We start from the raw sequence: 24,972 nt of genomic DNA, 5'->3' as shown, positions 1-24,972 counted from the left end.
TTGACCAGTTTTAATGATACTAAGGGTCGGCATTTCTGGTCTTGGGTGCCGTTTTCATGTGTACGAGGAGTACAGTCAACACGCTTAGTAAAATAAGATGTACTAAATAAAGACAGAAGGCGAGTATTTTCCTAAGAGCATGGAATCTAGCGTAAGATTAAGTAGTTATGTAATAAATACTTCGTATTTTTGCTCACTCCGACTTACTAGATTGCCATAACGACTCACTCCTATACATGTAAACGCCGACCTAAAGGTTCGCTTGCCAGCAGGGTATATTATGACATTTTTGGTGTTTCTATAGTTAGTTGTTATAGTAGTAATAAAATACTAACTGCGACTATTATATAATAATAATAATAGCTCCCGTATATAGCGTTTAACGCCTTGGGAGTAGCAAGGTACAGCTTGCTGTACTAGAGCCGTTCGGTATACAAAGAAGGTAATGTGGCTAGCACTACGCTTCAACTGCCTATTATTACCTCAGGATTGTGAATATCAAGTACTCATTTAAGGCTGAGTCGACCTAGGTACCCAAACTATTTTTATTTTAATAAAAATAGTCGGCTGATGAAATGCCGGGTGTGGGAATCGAACCCACACCTTGAAATTGGTAGACGAGAGCCTGTACCTCTACGCCACCGGGCACCACGCAACTATTATAACACCTCTAAATAAATACTTATGTTTAAATTTAACTAAAAAAAATTATGTAAATTTTTGCTACCACAGGATCACAATCCATTTAAACAATTGATCAGTCCGTGTATGATTAAAACATAATTAATCAAATGTAAAGAATCTATACAGTAGAGGCTAGAATAATATTTGGGAGGAAACATAATATTTAAAAATTCAAAAATTAAATTTAGACAAAGCATAACAATTAATCTTATCTAAATTGTAAGAGTCACAATACCTCATTAAGGTAATAAATTATTAATTTTAATAAATAGCTTTGAAAAGAGAATGGAAATAAGAAATAAAAATAAACTGAGACAACAATATGTATTGAAATACGTATTTATATATTATAGTAATTGTTTAGCATGAATTGAAACTGACATGTTCGATATTAATGTACGTTTGACTTTCTCTTAAATACAGATTGAACACTAGAAATGAATTGTGTAACTATTTTTTAATAATTCTTCCTGATTTAATATTGTTGTTTACCGCCTTCACATAAAATTGTGAAGATAAATAATGATGTTCTCTTGTAGGATTTTCTCCTATTGGTTCAAAAACTGTTTTTCTATTAGTAACACATACTGAAAACAGCTAATATCATCGGATTGATTTCCAAATGCTTCAATTCAGTCGCCTTTATACATGGTGTCCCATATAAGAATGATACAGATTACAGAGATCTAGTAAACCAGAAGATATACAAAGATGATTAGAGAAAAGTGTCGCCATGCTATAACGTCGTGTTTCGAGAACCAAAAATGCGATTACTTTTAGGAAAGATATTTGAGAAAAATATAATTTTCCTGATTTTCTTCCCCCATCCAGAGGAGTATTCCACTATCCAGAGGAGGACTCCATATTCTAAAGCAATATCAGAAAACGTTACTTTGAATGTGGTAGACAATGATTCAGTATTAAAACTAAAAGAGTTTCGGACTTCCATTGTCTTTATTTATTTTGCTTACATAACGTTTCGGTCAGAAGTATCACTGACCGGTATCAAATGTGAACTAAACTAAATCCTAAAACTACTGAGCTTATATACTAGAGCCGAGCATTCACCCGTGAATTTGTTCGAAACTTAAAACGGTTTTAAGTCTGGGACTAGTCAAAGAAGTGTCCTAACAAAAACAAAACCTGAATCATCAAACCAAGAGAAAGAGTACATCTACCAGGTACCTTGAGAGTGCGGTGAGTCGTATATTAGAGAGGCAGAACGTCCTCTACATGTACGACTTGACGAACATAAAAAACATACGCAAAGAGGTGAAACAATGAAGACGGGCATTGCAGATCATGTGTGGTCCCAGCACCACAATATAAAATGGTCGTAAGCCCGGGTTGTCCACAAAGAACCCCATTGGAAAAAGCGCAAATTTAAAGAAGCCGTATTCATTTCTAACAATAATAAAATCTTTCATTTCTTCAATCCAAGTATGAAAATTTTAACAATATGGCAACCACGCATAAAACGCTCCAATGCCAATGCAGGTATTAAAAAAATGCATTTTTAACAATTATTTCAGTCATTGGGGATTTTTGCTTGGAAAAAAGTCCGGAAATTTTGCAACTTTGCAGGTTTATAGGTTTTGGGGTCCCTAACTAAAATCCATAAAATGCACATTTCCAGACTTCGTCCAAAATCGGTATTTTGTGAATATCTCGAAAACTATGCGGTTTTCGCGAAAATTTGACGAGAGCAAAATTAAAGAGAATAAAATTTCCTATAAAAAAGGTTTTATGAAAATTTTCGCTAAAGTCAACCGTTTAGGCACAAAATTCCTGGAAATTTTACAATTTTGCGTAAAATATGATATATTATGTATAGTCGATTTTCCGAAATCAAATGACGATTAGGGTTCACTAAAACTAGTTTTAGTTTAGTTTCTTCAATTTTGTCATAAAACAGTGGCGTATCATTAATTCGCTCATTAATTTATAAATAATTAATTTTAATTATTGAAAATGTGTACTTGTTTCCACACCACCCAAGAGGTAAAGTACATGGCGCGTTTATTTTAACGTTTTTATACATTAATTATTTCATTTAACGGAGGCCTACTCCACTAGATAAATTAAAAACTTTAACGTATCTGCACAAGACCGACGGATCTGGCTCATTGATGTCAAAGTCGATCGTGTCTGCTGTGCTGGGCTCATCAGGGTGGTCTCTCAATACGTCCAACTCTTCATCTTCAGCCGCCAGAGGGATATCTATAGGCAAGTCCAACTCCTCTTCATCGGATTCGTCGAGTAACACTTTGTCAGTGACGTTGTCACAAGATTTCCCATTGCAGTATGCACAAATCATTGAACATTTTAATCCTGCTTTTCTGCATCCGCAGGCTTTACCATAGTTGTTGGTTTTGCATTTACACAGTTTTTGTTTCCTTCTAATCCCATTCTTCGGCATCTTTGGTACAACCAGACCAATGCTGAACCTGGTAGTAAGTTCGCAATGAATGCTGTCCAGCACGACAATTAATTATTCATAAATTAATGAGCGAATTAATGATACGCCGCTGTTTCATGACAAAACTGAAGAAACTAAACTAAAACTAGTTTAGTTTCTTCAGTCAATTTCAAGGTTTGTGAACACTAATCGACATTTGATTTCGGAAAATCGACTATATTATGTATATCATACTTCACGCAAAATTGTAAAATTTCCAGGGATTTTGTGCCTAAACGGTTGACTTTAGCGAAAATTTTCATATAACCTTTTTTATAGGAAATTTTATTCTCTTTAATTTTGGTCTTTTCATTTTTTTACGAAAAACACATAGTTTTCGAGATATTTACAAAATACCGATTTTGAGCGCCATCTTGACAAGATGGCGGCGCCGGCGGCAAGTCTGGAAATGTGCATTTTATGGATTTAAGTTAGAGACCCCAAAACCTATAAACCTGCAAAGTTTCAAAACTTCCGGACTTTTTTTCAAGCAGGCTCCTTTTTTGATCCCCAATGACTGAACTAAATGCATTATTAAAAAAGATTCATTACTACGAAAAATATGCGAGTTTTTTTGACAGAAAGAATATTTTATAGTTTCCATATTTTTTTTAAGTTATTCGTCTTTAAGTTAAGCGAAAATTAAACATAAAAATGGCAGATAAATCTTACTAAGTTATTTATATTCATTATAAGTAATTAATTTTTATTAAGACGGCACAATAAATATTTCCAGTTCCAGGTAGAGAGATATATCACTATGTGGGCGGAAGCTGAGACCTGAAGTAAGAGGTTGAAAAGTTTTATCTGATTTATTAATATAACGTAAAATTCCCCTGAACTCGAAAACTCTTCAAAAAATTACGAAAGTTAAGTAATTTTACTCTTAGTTTTTAACTCCGAAAAGTTTGAAATTGGTACAAAAAGAGCAAAAATAAATTATAAGATAAAAAGTATACACGGTATTACAAACTGATAGAGATTATAGACAATAAAATAGCCTTCAATAAAAAAAATACAGGCAAGAATATTATTCGCGCTAGATCAATTACTATTAATTTACACACAAGTTTGAAATCATCCATCAAGTAATGACAGATAAAATTAAGCTTTTTTCTTAAGTGTGTTAAAATTTTAATTGTTTCAAAGGCTATTCAGATTCAGTCAATATTTAAATCAATTATATTGATTTTAGATTAGTGTTCAGCTACTAGTTACTTAAGGTCGTTAATATATAACAGGTAATTAATCATTTAGTATGGCAACCTGTAATAGCAAATAACATAACGTGTTTGGTTTGGTTAAATATTTCAATAAAATTTTTGAAAAAAAAAGTTTTGGTGTTTCAAAAAACATGTACCATCTGTCGTGGGGAGATTCCTTACGTAAAAATAAGATTTATTTTTCATATCAACATAGGTCCGATTCTGCTTTGTTTCGTAGCTACAGGGTGTTAAAGTCTTAATAATCTTTCGTTTTATTATAATTTTCTTCCAAGCCTTTTAGTGATTCGAATGAAATTTTGAGGTTAAAAGTTACTATAAGTGCTACATATTTTAATGCTAAAAAAGTGTCGATAAACTCATCAGGGACGTGCATATGGGTTATTACTGGAATAATTAAAAAAAAAAAGATGTGCGTCACTGACTTTTCTTCTTCTGATATCAAAATTGTATAGGCCGTTTAATTAGGGTTGCCTACCGTCCTCTATTCCAGAGGACAGTCCTCTTTTTGGCCTCACTGTCCTCTTTTCTCTCACGTATTGAAAAAGTCCTCTTTTTTACATACCAAACCCAAAATCTAAAAAATATTCGTCTATCGCCACAACGCATTGTTAATTTGTAATTGTTAATCTGTATCTTTCGCTACCCCCACTTGTTTGAACAGAAAAGATTTTTTTTTCATATTTTTTGTTTCATATTGAGTTGATGAGTTTTTGATTTTTTTGTGTTAATGTTTTTGAAGACCTGTTGTAAGATTCACAATAAGCTAATTGTAATTCAAGTCTTGCCACAGGCATTCTTTCCTGTTTTATTCATTTCGCCATAAAACCAACAATTATAAAAAACAACAAAAACTATCAAATAGAGGGCAAACTACTTTTCCATTTTGTTATTGTTCGTAAAAAAATCCATAATCTTTAAAAATTTACATCGTTTTCCAGCAAAATATTGGGAAAAATTTAGTATAAACTAGCGTGTACCAGCGACTTTGTTCGCGTCGAATTAATCATTTGTAATGGTGATGATAAAGCAAAGCAAGAATCGTTTAACATACAAACATTCATTAACATACAAACTGGATAAGATTTTCTCACATTTATGTCAGCATGAGAAAAAACAATATGGCGATATTATTACATAACTTGGTAATATTTGAGGGGTAGTTTCATCTCGTTGGAATTTGACTTTCGAAAAATCCGTTTGCCAAAAATAAGCTTTTTACGTCAAGCAGTTTAAGCAGAATCGTGGTTAAAAAATTACCTAACTTTTTGGAACACCCTGTATGATTTTTTAAAAAATTTCAAAATATGTAAAAAAACCAAATAAATTATGTTTGTCCAACCGTTTTCCCGAAAGACTAACCGTTTTTTAAATAACAAATATTGTAATATTTGAGGGGTATTTTCACCCTCTTGGAATTTGAGATTCCAGAAACCCCTCCTTATCGAACCTCTACACCCCACAGTCAATCCGTTTACCAAAAATCAGCTTTAAACGTCAAGCAGTTTAAGCAGAATCGTGATTACTCAATGGTCATATTTTATGAAACACCCTGTATAAATTTATAAAAAATCTTAAAATATGTAAAACAACAAAATATATACGTGTTTTCAAAATTACCGGTTTTTAAATAAAAAATATTTTAATATTTGAGGGATAGTTTCACCCCCTTAGGATTCGAGTTTCGAAAAATCCCTTCTTATCGAACCTCTACACATTAAGGTCAATCTGTTTTCCAAAAATCAGCTTTTTACGTCAACCGCTTTAAGCAGGATCGTGATTAATCAATGACCAGATTTTTCGAAACACCCTGTATACATTTTTAACAAATCTTAAAATATGTAAAAAAAACAAAATAAAATATACGTGTTTAAGCGTTTTTTCGGAAACTTGACCGTTTTTTAAATAAAAAATATTGTAATATTTGAGGGGTGGTTTCACCCTCTTGGAACTGGAATTTCGAAAAATCCCTTCTTATTGAACCTCTACACCATAGAATCAACCTGTATGCCAAAATTGAGCTTCTTACGTTGAGTGGTTTGAGCAGGATCGTGATTAATCAGTATGACAGTCACTTAAGGATTTTATATATTAGTATAGATAAGTAAAATTGAAATCAAATTCTGACATTTATATCTTTTTCTTCTTCTCATCAAAATCTCATTCAAGAGTGTTGACATTAATGTATGTAGGTATATCTGTGTGTTTTTGGTGTATATTTATAACATTTTTATACTTTAATTAAATAAAACTACTTACAAATTTTATTTGTTGTTCCTTTCAGACTCGGCAGGCGCTCTGGAGGAGAGTGGCTGCTCCCGCAGCAACAGCAACTGTTACCCATGGCAACAGGACGGATGTCAACGACGACAGGACGACGGTTTTAGGGCAACGGTGTCACAAGTTGACAGCTGTGTCACTCGAGCATATCGGATGCCTGTAACAAGAAAAAATAGATACTAAAGAAATCGCATTTTACTTAACTCTCTTATAATTATAAAGTATGAATGACAGTTGTATATTTTTTTAAAAGCAACAAGTTGATTATTTTAAATAAAAACACAATTTATTAAGATCTATATAATCCATAATTTTCTCATTAATTTTAGAGGTACTTTTCATCATTTATTGCATTTAATAACCTGTCATCAACCAATAAAAAAACATCTGTGGATAAAAGTTTGCAAAAAAATTTCATTTTCAGTTCCATGTTAATACATATTCCCAACGATTTTGGAGAATTGACAGATCACCACAGAATCAAACAATCTAAAAAAGTATATTACCACCTTATCGTAAAAGATTTTGATTTTTCATTCTAGAGTAGTCCATTTTGATAACAATTTTTTTCGCACCAAATACGCAAGCAAACAATGCCAGTAAGAACTTTTACAGCAATCAAAAATCAAAACTATTATACTCCCAACTCTTGAAAATAATCGCTAACAGTCTATTACACAGGCATGTTAAAAACAAAATTAAAAATCTGGTACATAAATACTTACTGATTTTCCTGGATGATAGAATTAATGGTTTTTGTTAAAGTGAATCCCCCAATGCCGAGTGCTGTTTCCTGCTTTCCAAAGGAACTAGTGATTTATTTACGTTCGTATATTCGATAAAACTTTATTCGAATGTCAGCGCTGACATTCCTTATTCCTTCTTAATTGAGTTATAAATCAAATAGAAATTACTTAATTCTTCGCATGTAGAGATTTCTTCAAAACATTTTTTTATAATTAAACAATCATCATTATTACTGTTTGGAAAAAATGATAACAAAAGATATTATTAGAAAAATAGTTATATTTTTATACAAGACGATAAAATGGTATTTTATCGTCGACCGAAATCTTGACAGATCAGCTGCTAAAGGGCTAAGCTGCTTTCGGGAGACGATAATGCAATTTTATCGTCGTAATATTTTTTTCCATAGCAAGTTACATTTTAAAAAGTATTCAGAAATTATTATTTCAAGGAATTTATTACGAGTAGAAAAAATATTGTGCTGGGTTGGCGTTGGTTTCTATGTAATTTGACAAATAAATAAAGCTGTCTCTTTAGTTGTCAGTTTTGAGTAATAATATAAGTAATAATACAGTTTTAATATTTTTTAATTCTCTTTCGTGTCGATTGCTGACTGAATTGGAGCCAGAAATGGCTCAAAACGAAATCTCGAGTCTCATTGCCACATTTTGACTTTTTTCTTTTGATATCAAAATTGTGTAGTTTGGTTCGTTTAATGCCAATTAAAAGTTGATATTTGGTCGAATTTTCTCTAAAACGGTATGGAAATTTGGAAAAGTATAAACGGGTTTAATCATTTTAGAACAAGCAAACATTTTTTTGAAAAATGCATTTTTCTCAAAATGTCAATAATAAAAAAGTTTTTCCTCTTGTAAAGATAATCCTGGGACATACTGTAAGTACATAGACTGGGACATAGGTAATGTAGGTACATAGACTACTGGAACAATTAAGCAAAATTCATGAAATTGGCATATCTTTATTACTGTTTCGCCATTTTTCATACTTTTATCTGGGAACACGCCACCCCACATCATTCCACGCTATCACACATGTGATGGACAATTCGTATCTTATGAGTACATTCTTTCCCACGTCGCAACACGTGGGCCCACGTGGGATAGCGTGGCGTCGCGTGGCGTGTGGCCTAATGGGGTCCCGGCTTAAATTTATTTTTACGTGTGGACTCTCCCCACGAGAGATGGCACATGTTTTTTAAAACACCCTGTATAGTATAATCTTTTTATTCAAAGGGTTAACCGGTTAACCATTATATATTATGAAATATTAAATGTTATCAATAGAAGAACATATTTTAGTTTATCGAACATTCTATCGAAATAATGACATTTCCAGAATATTCTGAATTTTGCGGATTACAAATTCTATTAGATTATTTTGAATATAATTTAAAATATATTTTATAACTTTACTAAAGTCCCTACTTACTAAAAAAAGTGAAAGCTAACAGAAGGTAGTAATCTCATTAACTGTCCAAAATATTCGGGTTGCCTGTAATTATAAGTCAATTGGCGATAAACAAGTTGGCTTACCTACTAATCATTGATGTTATTCGGTCAGATTTGCACTTCATTTCCGATAATTTTGAGGTTAAGCCTACCAGTTATTTGTTGTGACTTTTTTGCAATAAGTTAAATAATACAATTTTTAATTGCCATACGTAAGCCTATGTGATTGAAAATTGAAAAATGGATTCGTCTTTTTCAGTGAAATACACAAAAAAAAAGATATTGAAAATAGAATTTCTTATACTTATTTCATAATATGATTATATTTATTTTATATACTTTAAAAAGTTTTATGATTGACTACGGATTTGAGTCGACATTTTTTTTAAGAATAGATTAAATATAAATTTTAAATTTGTTAAGTTCTGTATTGTCGATTATTAGGAGTGTAGTGCAGACCTTTTTAAAGTTATAATCAACAAACATGATTGAGCAGATGCTTTAATGGAAATTCTGGCCATACTGTTTCAAAAATACTACAACACTGAAATAAAAATGTCAAATGCTTTTATTGTTATACTCTAGGTAATTGTACTTATAACTATTAATAAGTTCTAAATTATTATATATGTATTGTTCAAACCTCTCACTAAAATTCAGAAAAGAATTAATTCAGAAAAATCCCAGTTGTTCTATTTCAGTATAAAATGAGGCACATCAAGAAAAAAACAATGTGTCAGTAAGTATATTTAGTATTTAGGTAAAAAGGTCAAAAGTAAAAGAATTATCATTAAAATTCCCAAAGAATTATTATTTAAAAACTTCTGTTAATTTTATATTATTTTTTTCTATTTTACATTTTACTACTGACAATGATGGGAGATCAAAAATTCAGATTTTATTATCCTACTTCATGTTTTTCGTCTATTGCAGAGATATAACCAAATTATTTAAATATATGCATATTAATTTATATAATTAAATATTATTATATTATAACAATTCCCCATTTAAATGAGTTTTATGTACTGGAAAGCCATATTATTATGCAAATGTAATTTAATTTCCTACAATTAATGCCCAATAAATATTTATGTGTTTTGTGTTTAAAACAGTTTTATGAAGAGTTAACTATAGTTAAAAATAATATAAAATCATATTATCCTCAAATATAATAATAACAATAATGGCCTTATTTAATAATTAAATGGATGAAGTACTCACACATATCATTAATATCATATAATAATATCACCAGTTAACCATCTATACCATATACATCAAAATAATTTATAATCGTACAGGGAGGCGCCTCTCATACAAGGCGGAGGTTCCGAAGAGAACGGTAGTTTAGAATATGTAGGTTAATAGAAAGCATTTTATAAAAATATATAGGGAGTTATACAGGGTGTCCCCAAAAAACGTTGTGAGGCACATTTTGTGAAAATGAAGAGTAAATTTTAAATTTTAATAACAGTTACCTAAATTTTAGTTGACCTTGTATAGCCTGATATTTAACTAGAGTAACATTTGTATGTTAAAACAAATTAAAATTTTACCCGAAAAGTTATATAGGGTGAGACAAACTTAATATGGAATATTAGACACTTTTAACAGCAAGTTACTCCTTTATTTTAAATGGAACACCCAGTATATTATTCCGGTGTTCAATGGGGAATTCATATATCTTCAAAATACTATTATGGTTGCCTACCCCTCATACAAAGAATTTCCTAGACATTTGAATTTGCGTCAGTGGATCTTTATTATTTGAAGAAATCTAGGTGGCTGTGATATACTTTTTGTTAGTTTAACAAAAATTAAAGGATGTAGAGTAAAATACCCAACGACAATAAAAAGACACGTTTAAAATATATTTTAATTATTATAGAATTAAAACTATCTGTAAACCTATAATTATGTCACAAAAATTAGCTAGATGAAATCAAATGCTGAAAATGCTTCCTTTCTCGTTAACTGCATAAAATTATGTCTTTTCAAAAGATCTTTTAATTTTAAAAGGCATATGTGGAGTTCTACTTCCAAAATCATTTCTCTCATGTTGTCGACATTAGTAGGTCGAGTTTTGAAAATACTTTTGAAAATACTAATGTCTTTAACATATCCCCATAAAAAAGCTCCGACTAGATAAAATCAGGAGCATTTAAGTATTCTATTAATTGGTGAATGCACATTGCATTCACCAACTAATAGAATCATATCAATTCTCTCTGATGTAGGAGTGAATTGATAGGTCACACTTTCTTTGTGACACAAACTTTCCTTTTATTGAAAATTTAAGTCAAAATATTGCGATTGGCTACTCTTATATCGGAGGCGGTGGGAACAAGCTTTTGCTTCTGCACTTGACTAAAAATATGATACCCATCTATATCTTACACTGCATACCAAAGGGCGCCACTTATTTCAAAAAGATGCTGATACTTTACAAATGATAGTACAAACTCAAATAAGAAGATTTGTACAAGTGTATTAATTGAATGGAAACTAAAATTAGTATAGCTATTAAATATTTTGAGAAACTGGATCAACCAATGAAACAATTCAAATACCCCAAAAAAAAATAAGATTTATTACTTATTAGAAATATTCGGTACCTATTCCGCACAGCAGTTATATACATTAATATACAAGAATTATATTTAAGAAACTCTATCTTAAAACTTGTTTAAAATCAAATTATATCTTTTCAAATATTATTCAAAGAATTGTAATATAAAAGGAATACTTTTTAGAGACGGTCTTGGTTATATTCGAATAATAAATATTTAAATTTGACTTGACTTATTACGAAGATTCATGAACCTTTTTGTTTATATATAGTTAATTAAAATCTGTACCCAAGATTGTCCTTACGGGTCAAAGATCGTAATGATATAAAAGGTAGAACATAAGTAGATGTTAAATCTGAATAATCAATCAATATAACATGATTATTTTAGTAATCAAATACAAGTAAAATTTAAGCAATGCTGAAGGCAAATACTTAAAGTGTTAAAAAAATATAAAATATAACAGAACGCTAAATTTTATAAACTAAGGGTAAACTAAGTAGTGCTGAAGGCAAGTACTTAACCGGTTAAATGTGAAATGTTAAGAATAGTTAATTTCTTAACACACTAATGATTATTTAAAACCAAATTAATAAAAGTTTAGTTTACTATAAAAAAAATATACTGGCCTTGTATACCAATTTATAGAGATGAGCAGAAAATCGCAAACTGCGATTTAATCGCAGCGATTGTAAATTCGCAATCGCAACCTGTGATTCCTTTCCATAGCAAACTGCGACTTGCGATTGAAACATATATCTGCCGATTTTGGATTTTTAGGCAACCAATATTACACCAGTTGCGATTTGCAATCGCAGTGGGCACGCGAACGAAGAGCTGCGAACGAAAATCACAGCATTGCGATTTTCGTTCGCACCGGCGCGGCGCGGCGCGGCGTTGCATCGACACGGCACTGAGAAGCCGAACGATGAGCTGCGAACGAAAATCGCAATATTGCGATTCTCGTACGCCCCGGCCGGCGGCGGCGCGGCTTCAACACGGCAGTGGACAGGCGAACGAGGAGCTGAACGAAAATCGCAGCTCATCCCAGCATTGCGATTGCCATTTAGAGGTGGGCCAGTCTGCGATTTTTGTGGAGCTGCTACGCTCTGCGACTGCTCCAATAAAAGCACTGCGACAAGTAGCAGCGATTTTTCGGAGCAATTAACCTATAAATTAAAAATGTAGTTTTATAGGTTAATTGCTCCGAAAAATCGCACTCGGTGTTCGGCTGTTCGGCACCGTTCGTTGCATTTACTAAAAAAGTACAGGACTATAGGTGTGATTATGATAGGCAACATCATCGTCTAGTTTTTATTTATTTATATCGTATGATCGAAAAAAACGGCGTCAGCGATAGCTATGAAATGAAGATTGCTGGCATTTTATATGTAAAATTTATGGGGAATGTTATCGATTGTCATTTCCAAGCCAACTGGACGCCGTTTTTTATTTCGATCAGTAGTGGCGATTTTAACGTCTGTGCAATCGGGGTAAGTCACCGACGGGCCCCAAGCCTCCCGGGCCCTTGCGAACAAGATTCGAACTTTTCCGAACTACGGGCCCCTAGAGCTCTTAAAATCGCGGCTGTACGGTACTATACTGATGTCTTAGTTTGATAGATGTTGCTATATTTTTTTAGTCTATTCAGAAGAATTTGAGTGTTTCTAAGTACCAAGCACTTTGCTATAAATATCTTAAAGAGTCTGTTCATTTTCACAGAGTGGTGGCCCATGGTAAAAACTTAATGTTATATTCAATTCAAAGTCGAAACTGTCAAAAAAATCTTTATTAGTGACCGGTTTCGGCTATTTAGCCATCATCAGACCTTAAAAATAGATATAAATAATAAAACTTATATGAATGTATAAGATCAAATAAAAGATTTAGGATATACAACAAAACACAGATACAAAATTAACTAACAAATAAACATACTAACAAGTTAAAAATTACCTTTGTCAAAAACATCTGTTTGTGATTAATATATAATACATAAATATCTTATTTAGATTCATGAAAGAAAAAGCGAACGCTGCTACGTTTCCCGTTCCCAAACTCCCAACAGCTCCAGTACACAGAATATACTCAATATACTATGCTCCAGTCGACTGCGACCTGCGACGACTGTGACTGGAACAGTCTGACCGGGCGACGGGGCTAGGAGCATTTTCAGAATTTACACTATTGCCTGCTATTGCTCCTATTGCTACTCACGAGCGCAGATGTCCTAAACTTGTAAACTGCTCCGAAATGTCACTGCGATTTTCTTGGAACTGGAGCAGTCACATACTGCGACGTTGGTGGAGCTGTGACAAAGTAGCGGACTGCGATTTCACAACCCACCTCTATTGCCATTGCGGCATCGGGAGTGGGCACGCCAACGAAGAGCGGCGATTGCGATTTTCGTTCGCAGCTCCTAACACATCGGCCTAGACTAAGATCGCAAAATCACATTCGCAATCAGGGCCCCGTAATTTTTATGAAGCGTTGGAAAATATGCTTATATATGTTTATATACCGCATAATATATATAATTTATTAGTTTTAAATTTTGATAATAGTTTTAGATTTATAATATAATTATGGATTGAGAAGCTTAAAAAATTCTTGTTTTCGGTTATGACTAATTATAGTTACAGTTGCTCCCACGTAATGATTCAGGTAAAATGATTCATAAGGACAGTTTTGGATTCAAATTATAACAAATTATCTATTTTTATCCTTTATTTACTAGAAGATATAGAGCACGGAAAAGAAACATCCCTTTTTATTTATTATATTTTGTTATATATTATATTATTATAAACATTTTTATAACAATCCATAATATAATATAATTTTCTGAATATACTAACAGTTGTGGATCGGCTGCTATGTTAATTTAAATACATCCTTTACAATCAGTTTTTTCATTTTAGAGAAATTTTAAATATAATAAAATGTGATATTGTACTTTTATTTATCTAAAAGTTCGAAAGTTTGCACTTGCACTGGACGGGCCGTATCAAAGCCGTCGGCGTCGGCTTATAAAGAAAATGTTTTTAAAAGAAAACGAGATAAAATAAACAGTTTTTTTTTCTAGTTATCTGAATTAAGGTTGGCGGCAACTTTTTTTATAATAAATTTTTCGTTAGTATACCTACCATAGATACCTACTGTCTAAAAGCACATTCGAATATTTTGAACATTTTATGTATTTTTAATTTCCCTTTTAAATTTATTCGGTCTGTTCTAATCAAAAATGTTTAAAAAAGGAAACTAAGTTATTTGTGGATTTTTTGGTAGGTAATTGATGAAAATTTTAAGTGCAATATGTGTGCAGCAAAAATATCATAAAAAACACTCACTACAAATTTTAAAAGGCACATGGCATCGAAACACCCAACAGTTTCTTTGTAAGTTTTTATTAAAAAAAAATTATACCGCTATTTATTCTGTTTTTTATTAGAAATTTTGGGATTGAGCTTCCCAGATTACAGCGTACCAATTTAAAAATATCAAAATTGCAATCGCAGGTTACAGTCGCAGCGATTTATAAATCACAATCGCAGTTTCAACTGCGATTGGAAAATCGCAGTTTTGCTCATCTCTACCAATTTATACTAAAAAAAGGATCTTCTTAATGATAAAAAAAACATCATAGCATCCAACTTCTTCTCAGAGGGGTGCAGGGCTGAAATCTAACCGAACAGGCTGCTACTGATTACCTCGGTGATTGAAAAACTCGAAGAAAAACTTGTGGAAAAACTTGGCACAAACTTCTAGCAAAATATGCAGAACAACTTGTAGAAAAACGTCTAGAAAAATGTCTAGAAATACTTGAAGAAAAATACGTGAAAAAATGCTGAGAAAAATACGTAGAAAAACGTTGAGAAAAATCTGTAGAAAAACCTAAAAAGAAATGCACGGTGTAAGTTAACCTTACATTTAAAAAACTTGAAAAATTTACGACAGTATTAATTTACCTCATTGTGAAGGCACACAATCAATAATTATTTAACATTTCTTCTCAAATAAGGGCTGGACACTTCTCATCAAAAAAGTGGAATCTAAAAGAAAGGCATGTGACGGTTTTTTCTACCGAATGGAATGTCAAAGAAAATCTTACCAAAACTATAGATCCATTAAAATCTTAACAATCAAAATCTATATGGGACCTTCAACCATCTATAGGGCAACAAAATCACAATATTTTTCCCATATTGTGAAAAATATTAGCCAAATAAATTTAATTCTCAAAATGGCACAGTGACCTCGGTAACGGCCAAATCCGAGGTGACGATTTTGACGTTTCCCGTCTTGTCGATACACCAGGGTACGATCCAATATTTTCGATAGAGAGCGTTCCGAAATTTATGTGTTGTAGAAATGTAAACAGAATATCGATACAATAATAAAATACCGTCTATAATAAAACAAAGTAGCATTTGGAAAATAAAAATGCTACAAAAAAGTTTGCATTTTGTTTTAACTGACACAAAATTATAACTAGTTGTTAAAGTTGGACTAATTAGACAGCTATGTTTAAGTAACGTCAGACATATCACAGCCACCTAGATTTTATCAAATAATAAAGATCCTAAATAATATAAATGAAAATATCTAGGAAAATCTTTGTTTAAGTGGTAGACAACCTTAATAGCATTTTGAAGAGACATGAATTCTCCTTTGAATGTCGCAATAATATACTGGGTGTTCCATTTAAAATAAAAGAGTAACTTGCCTTTAAAGGTGACCAATGTTCAATATTTTGTCTCACCCTGTATCTATTTTTGGATCAAGTTTTAATTTGGTTTAAAGTACAATAGTTAATTTAACTACATATTAGGCTATACCGCGTAAATTCCAATTTAGGTAGCTTTTATTGTAATTTAAAAATTGTTCTTTATTTTTAGAAAATGTCAAATATGTCAAAAACCTTACATTTTATTCATATACTTCTCTTATAAAACTCACCCTTATTTTTCTCCCAGAATCCAAAAATCAATTAATATATAGTGTGTTCCTAATGGAAACAAAAAACACAAGTTCGATATGTAATTTTTTTGGAGACACCCTGTAAAACTTTCAATATTTTTAAAAAGTGCTCTGAATGACCCTACATTTGCTCACAAAATTTCATTTCAATACAAACTGTCGTTCTCCTGGAAGCCTCCGCGTCGTATGAGAGGCCCGCCACCCTGTATATTCACATTTGATCCTCTACATTAAGCCGGTATACGGCACGATACGTCCTACGTTGGTTCCAATATTGTAACCAACAAGACAGATAGAAAAAGACTTTAGATTAAACGCATGGAATTAATCTGTACATGCTCACAGCTCACACGATGTAGCACATGTCCATGTTCATGTACCCAATGTTGGAAGGCATTTCCACATCGCGTGGAACCGGCTTTACTAGACCAGGATTGATAATGACAAAAGAAAACCTTTTATTTTTCGGAGGAGGAGGATATTTCTTTACCGACTATATTTGGTAAAGAATGAACTAACTTAAGACGGAAAAAGAAAAAAACTGAAAATAAGAATAATTTATCAGTAACATGATCGTCCAAAGTCCTACTTGGTTATAAAAAAACATTTCAATCACACAGTACGATATCGTATTGTTGTGATAAAATGAGACATAAAATTCGTAACAATTGGTGATTCAATTCATTAAACGATGTGGGAAAATCACTGAATAGGTACTTATTGTAATGTAAAGCCGCGTATAAATATGCCGAGGCAAGTACGAGACAAACCCGAAACGAGTATGAAACGAGGCTATAGCAAATTCTTTCCAAAAGGCGTACTAATATGCCGAGACGAGGACGAGACGAGTCAACCTCCAGCGAAATTCGTCATATTATAGCCTCGAGCCGAGCGATTTAGCCTCGAACAGAGTCCCTGCCCAGTCGAACGGCGTTGTCTCGCGGCTATCCATTTTCAGTGGAGCTTTTAGCGAACCAGCAAAGAAATTTAGTCCGGCAGCAGAACCCGGATTTTTCCCTGAAGTGCCAATTGTGGGATTAAGTTTTTTTTATGACGGATTATTATAGATCTATATGACTATTTTCCATATCCGGCTGATGACAAGCTGTCACCCTTGGGAAAATCCAGATATACAGGGTGTCCCAAAATATAAAACATAAAAATGTATTCGATAGGTTTTTAAGCTTTAGGCCTTAATTTTTGTGTGGCTTGGTCAATTTATTGTATTTATACTAAATATAGGCTTACTTTTATAGCATAAAAATAATAATCATTATTATTTGCAATATACAGGGTGATTTAAAAAAACTTATACCTACATTTTTCCGATTAATATTTTTCTTGTTTTTAGAACTTCGTATCTTAAATTCAATTCAACAATCATTATTGGTATTAATAATTTTACCAAAAAAATTACCGATGATTTTGTGTTTCCATTTCAAAATAAAGTATACAAAATGCAAAAATGTAATTTTTCGATTTACCTTCAATTAACGTGAAAATATATTATGTTTTTTTTAATTACCCTGTATATAAGATGTTTTGTTAGCACTTATACCTATGAAAAAACCTACATTATTAAATAAATCAATGTAAAACACACGTTAAAAACACACAAAATAACTCGATAACTCGAATAACACTCGATTTCACATAATTGATAATATAATAATCACCCTGTATCTTAATTTCCCCAAAGATGCCACTTTGTCATCACTCGGATATCAAAAGTAGGACACCTATAGATGATAAATCCGTTTTCAAAAAAACTTCATCCCAAAATTTTGGGTTTACGCCAGCGGCTGCCGGACTAATTAGCACATGTAGTGGGAGGGGCTTACGGTAATCTCCGTCGAGTCACTCTGTCTGCGGTGAGATTTTGATATGTGAAAAATATGTCTGACGACGAAGAACAAGTAGTACTGAGTGTAGTGAATAAAAAACGAAAAAATCGACGATGGTGGCGCACTGCTTTATTTAAAAAACGATCTGGATCAGAACTTTTAGCAGATTTAAAGTTTCAGCATGTCAGCGGGCAGTACAAAAATTTTACAAGAATGTCCCCTACAGATTTTGAATATTTATTAAACAAAATCGGACCAACTATCTCAAAAAGTGAAACTCATTTTCAGCAGCCTATTTCAATTCAAGATAGGTAATTAAGAATTTATAGGGTGGTCCGAATTGTATTCGGGAAACGTCGGCGGCATATTCTGCAGAAAATAAGTGGAAAAGTTCGTATAAATATACAGGGTGACGCACCTCATTCGCATCGGTTGAGTATACGAAAACGGAAAGACGTAGAAACAAATGTTTATATGGATATATGTGGGGTAGTGCAAAATTTAAAATTATTTTCAAATGTACAGGGTGTGTTAGAGTTAAGATCCATACCAAAGTTATATTTTTTCTTATTGAACACCCGGTATTTTATTTAATTTTTGTATTCTTGAACATAAAATAAGGCATTTATTATAAGGGTTTAATATGTTTAAAAGCTTTGGTTTTTGAGATATTGTTGATTATACGAAAACGGAAAGATGTAGAAACAAATGTTTATATGGATATATGCAATGTGCATATATGTGTTCCACGAATCATTTTTTTTGTCTTTTTTATAATAATTTCTGTCTTTGGGGTCCCATAAATTTTTAAATGATCTATATGTCTCTATTAAGTTAAGCATTGCTTCTTCCGACCACTCCATAGTGCAAACTACCACAAAACTACCAAGCACGTCGCACGGTAAAATCTCGTTAAACACTGAGTGCGACACACTGTCAGTGTTGCATCAGATAGGGAAAAAGGACAAAAATAGGTACCTATTGTTCTTAAGAACAAATAAACAAAAAATGATTTCTTTATCTTAAACTCATTTATAAATACCCCCATAAATATTTAATTTTTTAACTCTACGTCTTGGTATTTGTGTTAATACAGGGTATTGAATTAATCCTAGTAAAAATATATTCTAATGGGCCCTGGTAGAAAAACATGAAATTAAATATAATATTTAAAATACAGTTGTCCTTTAATACAGGACTACAACTAAAAAAATATTTAATAAAAAATAACAGGTGGTTAAAAACGAAAAGGTACAGGGTGATTTTTTATAACGCCATTTTACATTGCTATAATTGTTAAGCTTCAAAAAACTAAATGGTAATTAAAGTAGGGTAATTAGTATAGTTTTCACACATTGTAGAGGAAGAAAAGAAAATATTATACATGGTAGATCAAAAAGAAACCTTAAATATTATGTTCTTTTTTTTATTTTGTACCATCAAAACTCGAAGATATAATAACGGATAGTTTATCTGAAGTCAGTTAGGAATAAATTGGGACCCATTGGGAATAATTTCAGCACTGTCTTTGTCGGTGCCTTTATCGGTATCGTCAGAGCAAAGAAATTAAGTCTCAGTACGTCCAACTAACCTAAACAAAGTTTTCAATACGTAAGAGAAAAATCAAATCAAAAGAGGACTGTCCTCTGAAATAGAGGACGGTTGGCAACCCTACTTAAACCCCCTGTAGCTACGAATCAAAGCATAATCGGATTGGTTGATATAAAAAATAAATTTTATTTTTACGTGAGGAACTTCTCCACGAGAGATGGTTTTTTGAAACACCCTGTATATGTTTGTTTAATTTCAAAATAAGATAGATAAATTAAAAAAATTCATGATAAATTTAAATTATATTTACTTTGCCGTCAGAAATAATTCGGATTGTTTACATTAAAAAAAAAGGGAGAAAGCCGACTGAACACTTGCCAGTGCAGTGTTTTTTTTTGAATCTTTAATTATTTTATTAAATAATATATTTTATATGTTATTTGTATATCTATAAAAATTTTAAATAGAGTAAGATAAGAACTAATTTGACTTTATTTATTTAAAAAATTATAAATTTAAGTAATTAAGATATAAATTATTAATTTAAAAATTTACATTTAAATGCCAATAACTAACCTGGAACATATATTGTAAATACATTGGCATAACTACAGGGTGCCCGGTGGTATCAGCCCCCCACCAGGTACTGCTAGACACCCCCCAGAGAAATTTTGAATTATGACTCTTGGCTACGTGTTATTTTTTATTTGCTTGTGATGTAGTAAAAATGACGTTTTCTAGTTTTGTTTAGTTAATATTATTTTGTTGTATTCAAAAAATGTGTTAATTTTTATTTTTTTTAGAAAATTTGTGGGTATTTAAATAATATACGGGAACACGGTTTGATAACCAAGTCTATGAAATTTATTGACGGACAAATTCATGTAAAAGATTTACTCAAAGATGTGTTTTTTAAATTATTCTTCATTTTTAAATCGCCGAAAAGTTTATTTCGTTTATTAATTTTTCATAAAATTTTCATGTTTTTATAAAGAAATCACTAATAAATCTTTGTATATGAGATTTATTGGCTAACTTACCTATACTATTTTAGAGAAGATAAAATTGCATCTTTCTTGTTAGGATGCATAATTAACATTATAAAAATAAAGGAACGAATATTTATTTTTATATAAAAATGGGATGTGGAATCCGAGCCACTTGTTCCACGGAGCCGCGGTGTATACGCCACTGGTTAAATAGACGCCCCAATCCTTTTGATGGTTCGCCAAAGGCTCCGGAAAAAACGGAGACAACGTCGTCCGGCTGGGCATAGGCTCGGCTCGAAGCTCAGACCCCGTCCCAATATGACGAGTCAGCCTCAAATCCGCTTGAGGTTGACTCGTCTCGGGTGTCTCTCGCACTCGTCTCGACATATTTATACGCAGCTTAAGATATTCGACGAACTGTCTGTTCTAGATTTTGGCATGTTAAATAACTGGATAGATTGTTTAGTGAAGTAACAAAACCACAAAATAATAGATATATTACATGAACTGCAAAACATTCCATCAAACATATTTTTTTATATTAGAGAAATATTGCAAATGAAAACTTTCTCATTATATGTCACCTATTTTTAGGGTTTCCATACGTCTGGATTTACCCGGACATGTCCGGATTTTTAAAGGGCCTGGGAAACCTGACGGCAAAACAATTTCACTTAACCTTTCCGGGACCGTGTGGGGTATTTTAGGTACCCCAGATGCGTTTTTTCTTTAATAACTTTTACAATTTTTATTTCTTACTTTTTTTCCTATTAGGTAATCCTAGAATATATATTACAAAACCCTTTTTTAACAAAAATAGCCAAATAATTTTTTATTTTCGGCGAAAAACTGAAATTTACTGCCCGGGGTACCTCCGTTACCCCGCACGGCCTGCAGTGATTCGAAGTCCTACACGCACTGTTCATGTTTTTTTGTGTTAGTGACTTTGTATGAAGACGTAAACATGTTCTATATTCAGTTTAGTGTTGGTATCTACTGTGATGTAGTAAGTTAGTGTGTATATTTATTGGAAAATGGCGCAAAAGGAATATACTGATGATGGGCTCACAAAAAATAAATTCCTGCCGAATTTGCTTCTAGAGCTGCGAAGAGCAATCCTTCAGCACAAGGACTTGTACTTCTAAACGTTCTAAGAAGTAAATAAAATAGTAACAAGTTTCACAAAACTGTAAAAACAGCAATAAAATTATTTCTTGCCAAAAGCACAGTTTCTATAAATCCTGCTAAAGAGATTCAACCTAATTCAAACCGAAGATGCAGCTTTTGCGCTAGATCACGTAAGAGAAAAACAAAAATATTATGTAATACATGCAAAAACCCCATTTTTAATATTCTCGGCAAACAATGTAAAACTCTGACTGCCAAAATAATGTGTAGAAAACTAATAATGTAATGTTTTTTATATTAAAGAAATACAAAATATTAAAATTATTGACATTTTATTATTAAACTTTACAAATAATTACTAATAATTTACCTGAGTGACAAAATATTAATAGTTTTTGAAATATATCAGTGGGGTATCGTAGTTACCCCACACGGCCTGAAACGTAACTTTTTGTAGCACGGTCCCGGAAAGGTTAATAAAATATTTTACCCCAGTTACAGTTGAATTCATTTCTCAGATACTTTGTTGAATATTTTAGTCTCTACGATGCTACAGCTCTACTTAACCGACGCATGTTCGAAAGTACCCATTTCTATACTTTGGAGAATTAAATATTATTATGATTTTAGCTACTTCGACTTGGGGAAACAGGCCGCAGATTGTTATTTCCGTTATTCTTGAACGATTTGGTGATTATTTTTTGATGATTATCCTTAAAGAGTACTTACGTTTTTCAACACTGCTTCAAGTTACATGTTTATGTGTGCTGAATTTCAAATTTTTATTCCTATAAAAATTGAGCCAAATATCGAGATACAATGATGAATAAGGCAAGAATGTAGACTAATTATCGTTAAAATATTTAGAAATATTCAAAACGTGTTTCTGTTTTGGTTAGGGTTTAGGGTGTTGTCAGTTGGTAAATACGAGTAGACAACAATTAAAAGTCATAGATACATATGGCTTGCCATTTAAGAAACATCTCAAATCAGGATTTTATATCAAAAAGAGCGCATTTTAAAATATTAATCAACGTATCCTAGCATATTTCCCAGAAATCATACATGCCTTTGACTTTCTGAATTTATTCCAAGTTAGAGAATCTATAAATAGCAAGTTATATCAACTGGATAAACTGTCCTAATCAAAAGACTTGAAATAAATTAGAATCAACCTGTAATAGTCAACAGTACAAATAAATTAAATACAATTTTAGCTATACAGGATGGTCCGAATTGTCTTCGGGCAACTTAGGCAGCATATTCTGAGGATAAAAATAAGTAAAAAAGTTCGCGTAAGTTTTTGTCCTAAAATGCTTCGTTTCGGAGATACAAGATTCAGAAGTTTCATATTTATATCGATTTTTTCCAAATAATTTCTGAACCAACTTACTTACTTACCGTTTTTTACGTAAATAATCTCTCGTGGTCGAAATCGCTACGAGTAATGGTTCTCAAGATACTTGGAATCGAAATAATCATCGACTAGATAGTTATTAGACAAAAATAATAAATGATTTATATTTTTTTCTACAAAAATGATAAGCGCCATTTTACTAATTTTACAGGAGAGCACTAGACGGCTGGGCTGGTAGGCTGGTAGTTATCAAGTTCTTTCCGTGTATTCTAGATTTTTACTAGGCATATATCATAGGATTTAACAACTGATTGCCCTGCAAAGTTTATACATTTTGTAGGGACTAGTTAGACCTACTATACTACTGTAAAATCCTAAAATTAAGAAATTGACGCTTATCAAGTTTTTCCCCTGAACCCTTCAAATATCCTGAGAACAGTTGCCGATCCTGTTGAAGAGACCTTCATTACTTAAAAAAACATCGGACATGGGTTCCAGTCGATATTACGGATAGTAAAAATGTATTTTTTATACAGATTAAGTAAAAATATCGGATATTAGCACTGTACAGGGTGTCCCATTTTGGTTGAAATCATAGGGTATCTCCGTTATTAGTGAAGATAGAAGGGTGCGGTTTGCACAAACCTGTCCCACTTTTTCGTCAAACGGAAGATGCTGCAAACAAAATTTTCATAGCCCTCTTCATTTCTGAGCTACAGGGTCTTTTCAAAAATTTTGCAATTTGGGACACCCCCTGTATCACTGTTATTGTTAAAGGTATAGAGAAGGCGAAAACTGCTTATTATAGAACTTTTTACGTAGAATACAGTGGCGTAGTCTGTTTTTCTACCAAAAAAATATTTTTGAAAATATGAACTAAAGTTATGTTTTTTCAAATGGAACACCCTGTATATTTATAAATCATATGATCTGTCTTGCTACGAGCTTCTCAAAAATATATATCACTCTATATTTATTTTCACTATTTACTGCAATATTTAAAATATATCATTTTCTTATTAGTAGGCCGTGATAAATAACAAAAAATCAAAATGGTATTTACTAAAATAGTCATACACATAATTAAATTTATTTGGGATGGATATATTTTACTTTTGAAATAACTGATACCACTGTTACCACTGAAACTGTGAATATATTTTTCTTTTTTTTTATAACGGATGGGTTTGCAAATATCTAAATCTTGAATTATTAAAGCATTTTTCAGGTGTTCGACATTGTTGCAGTGCCCACGATATATTTCGTATTTCAAAAATCCCCAAAATTAGAAATCAAGAACGGCGAAATCCGGGAATCGAGGAGGCTATCAATATGCGTTCATTGGTTCCAATTCATTGATTTGAAAAATAATAATTTAACAGTATTCTAATATTTCCATAGTTATGAGGGGGAATGTTCCCCATCTTGCTGAAAGTATATTTCACGTAAATTAGCTAAAGGAATATCTAAAATTTCCGATACGATAGATTATTCTTACTTATACACGTATTCCAAGATTTACAAATAGCGGTAGAGAGTTAAGTTGCCCTAATATATAAAGAATTTATTAGCGGCTCCCAAAATAAAACAAGAGACAGATAGCAGTATACTTTTAATAATACTTTAGTTTCTTTTATTATCAATCATGGCCTACTAATAAATATGATCTTTTAATAAAAACTTTTAAAT

General features: G+C 32.0%; 1 protein-coding gene across 2 annotated transcripts in view; it reads right to left on the bottom strand.

Moving 5' to 3' along the window:
- Positions 1 to 24,972, bottom strand: part of LOC115890863 (tyrosine-protein kinase Src64B-like) — a 220,530-nt gene that overhangs the window by 57,843 nt on the left and 137,715 nt on the right. For both annotated transcript variants that reach the window (XM_030911215.1, XM_030911214.1), the window contains one exon: positions 6,625 to 6,802. In XM_030911215.1, the coding sequence (XP_030767075.1) occupies positions 6,625 to 6,709 (85 nt within the window). In that variant the 5' untranslated portion in view covers positions 6,710 to 6,802. The remainder of the gene's footprint in view (positions 1 to 6,624; positions 6,803 to 24,972) is intronic.

The sequence above is a fragment of the Sitophilus oryzae genome, unplaced genomic scaffold, assembly GCF_002938485.1.
Source record: "Sitophilus oryzae breed Bouriz unplaced genomic scaffold, Soryzae_2.0 scaffold_935_pilon_pilon, whole genome shotgun sequence".
NCBI classification, from domain to species: domain Eukaryota; kingdom Metazoa; phylum Arthropoda; class Insecta; order Coleoptera; family Curculionidae; genus Sitophilus; species Sitophilus oryzae.
Note: the sequence above shows the minus strand (reverse complement) of the source record. Positions and strands in the feature narration are given on the sequence as shown.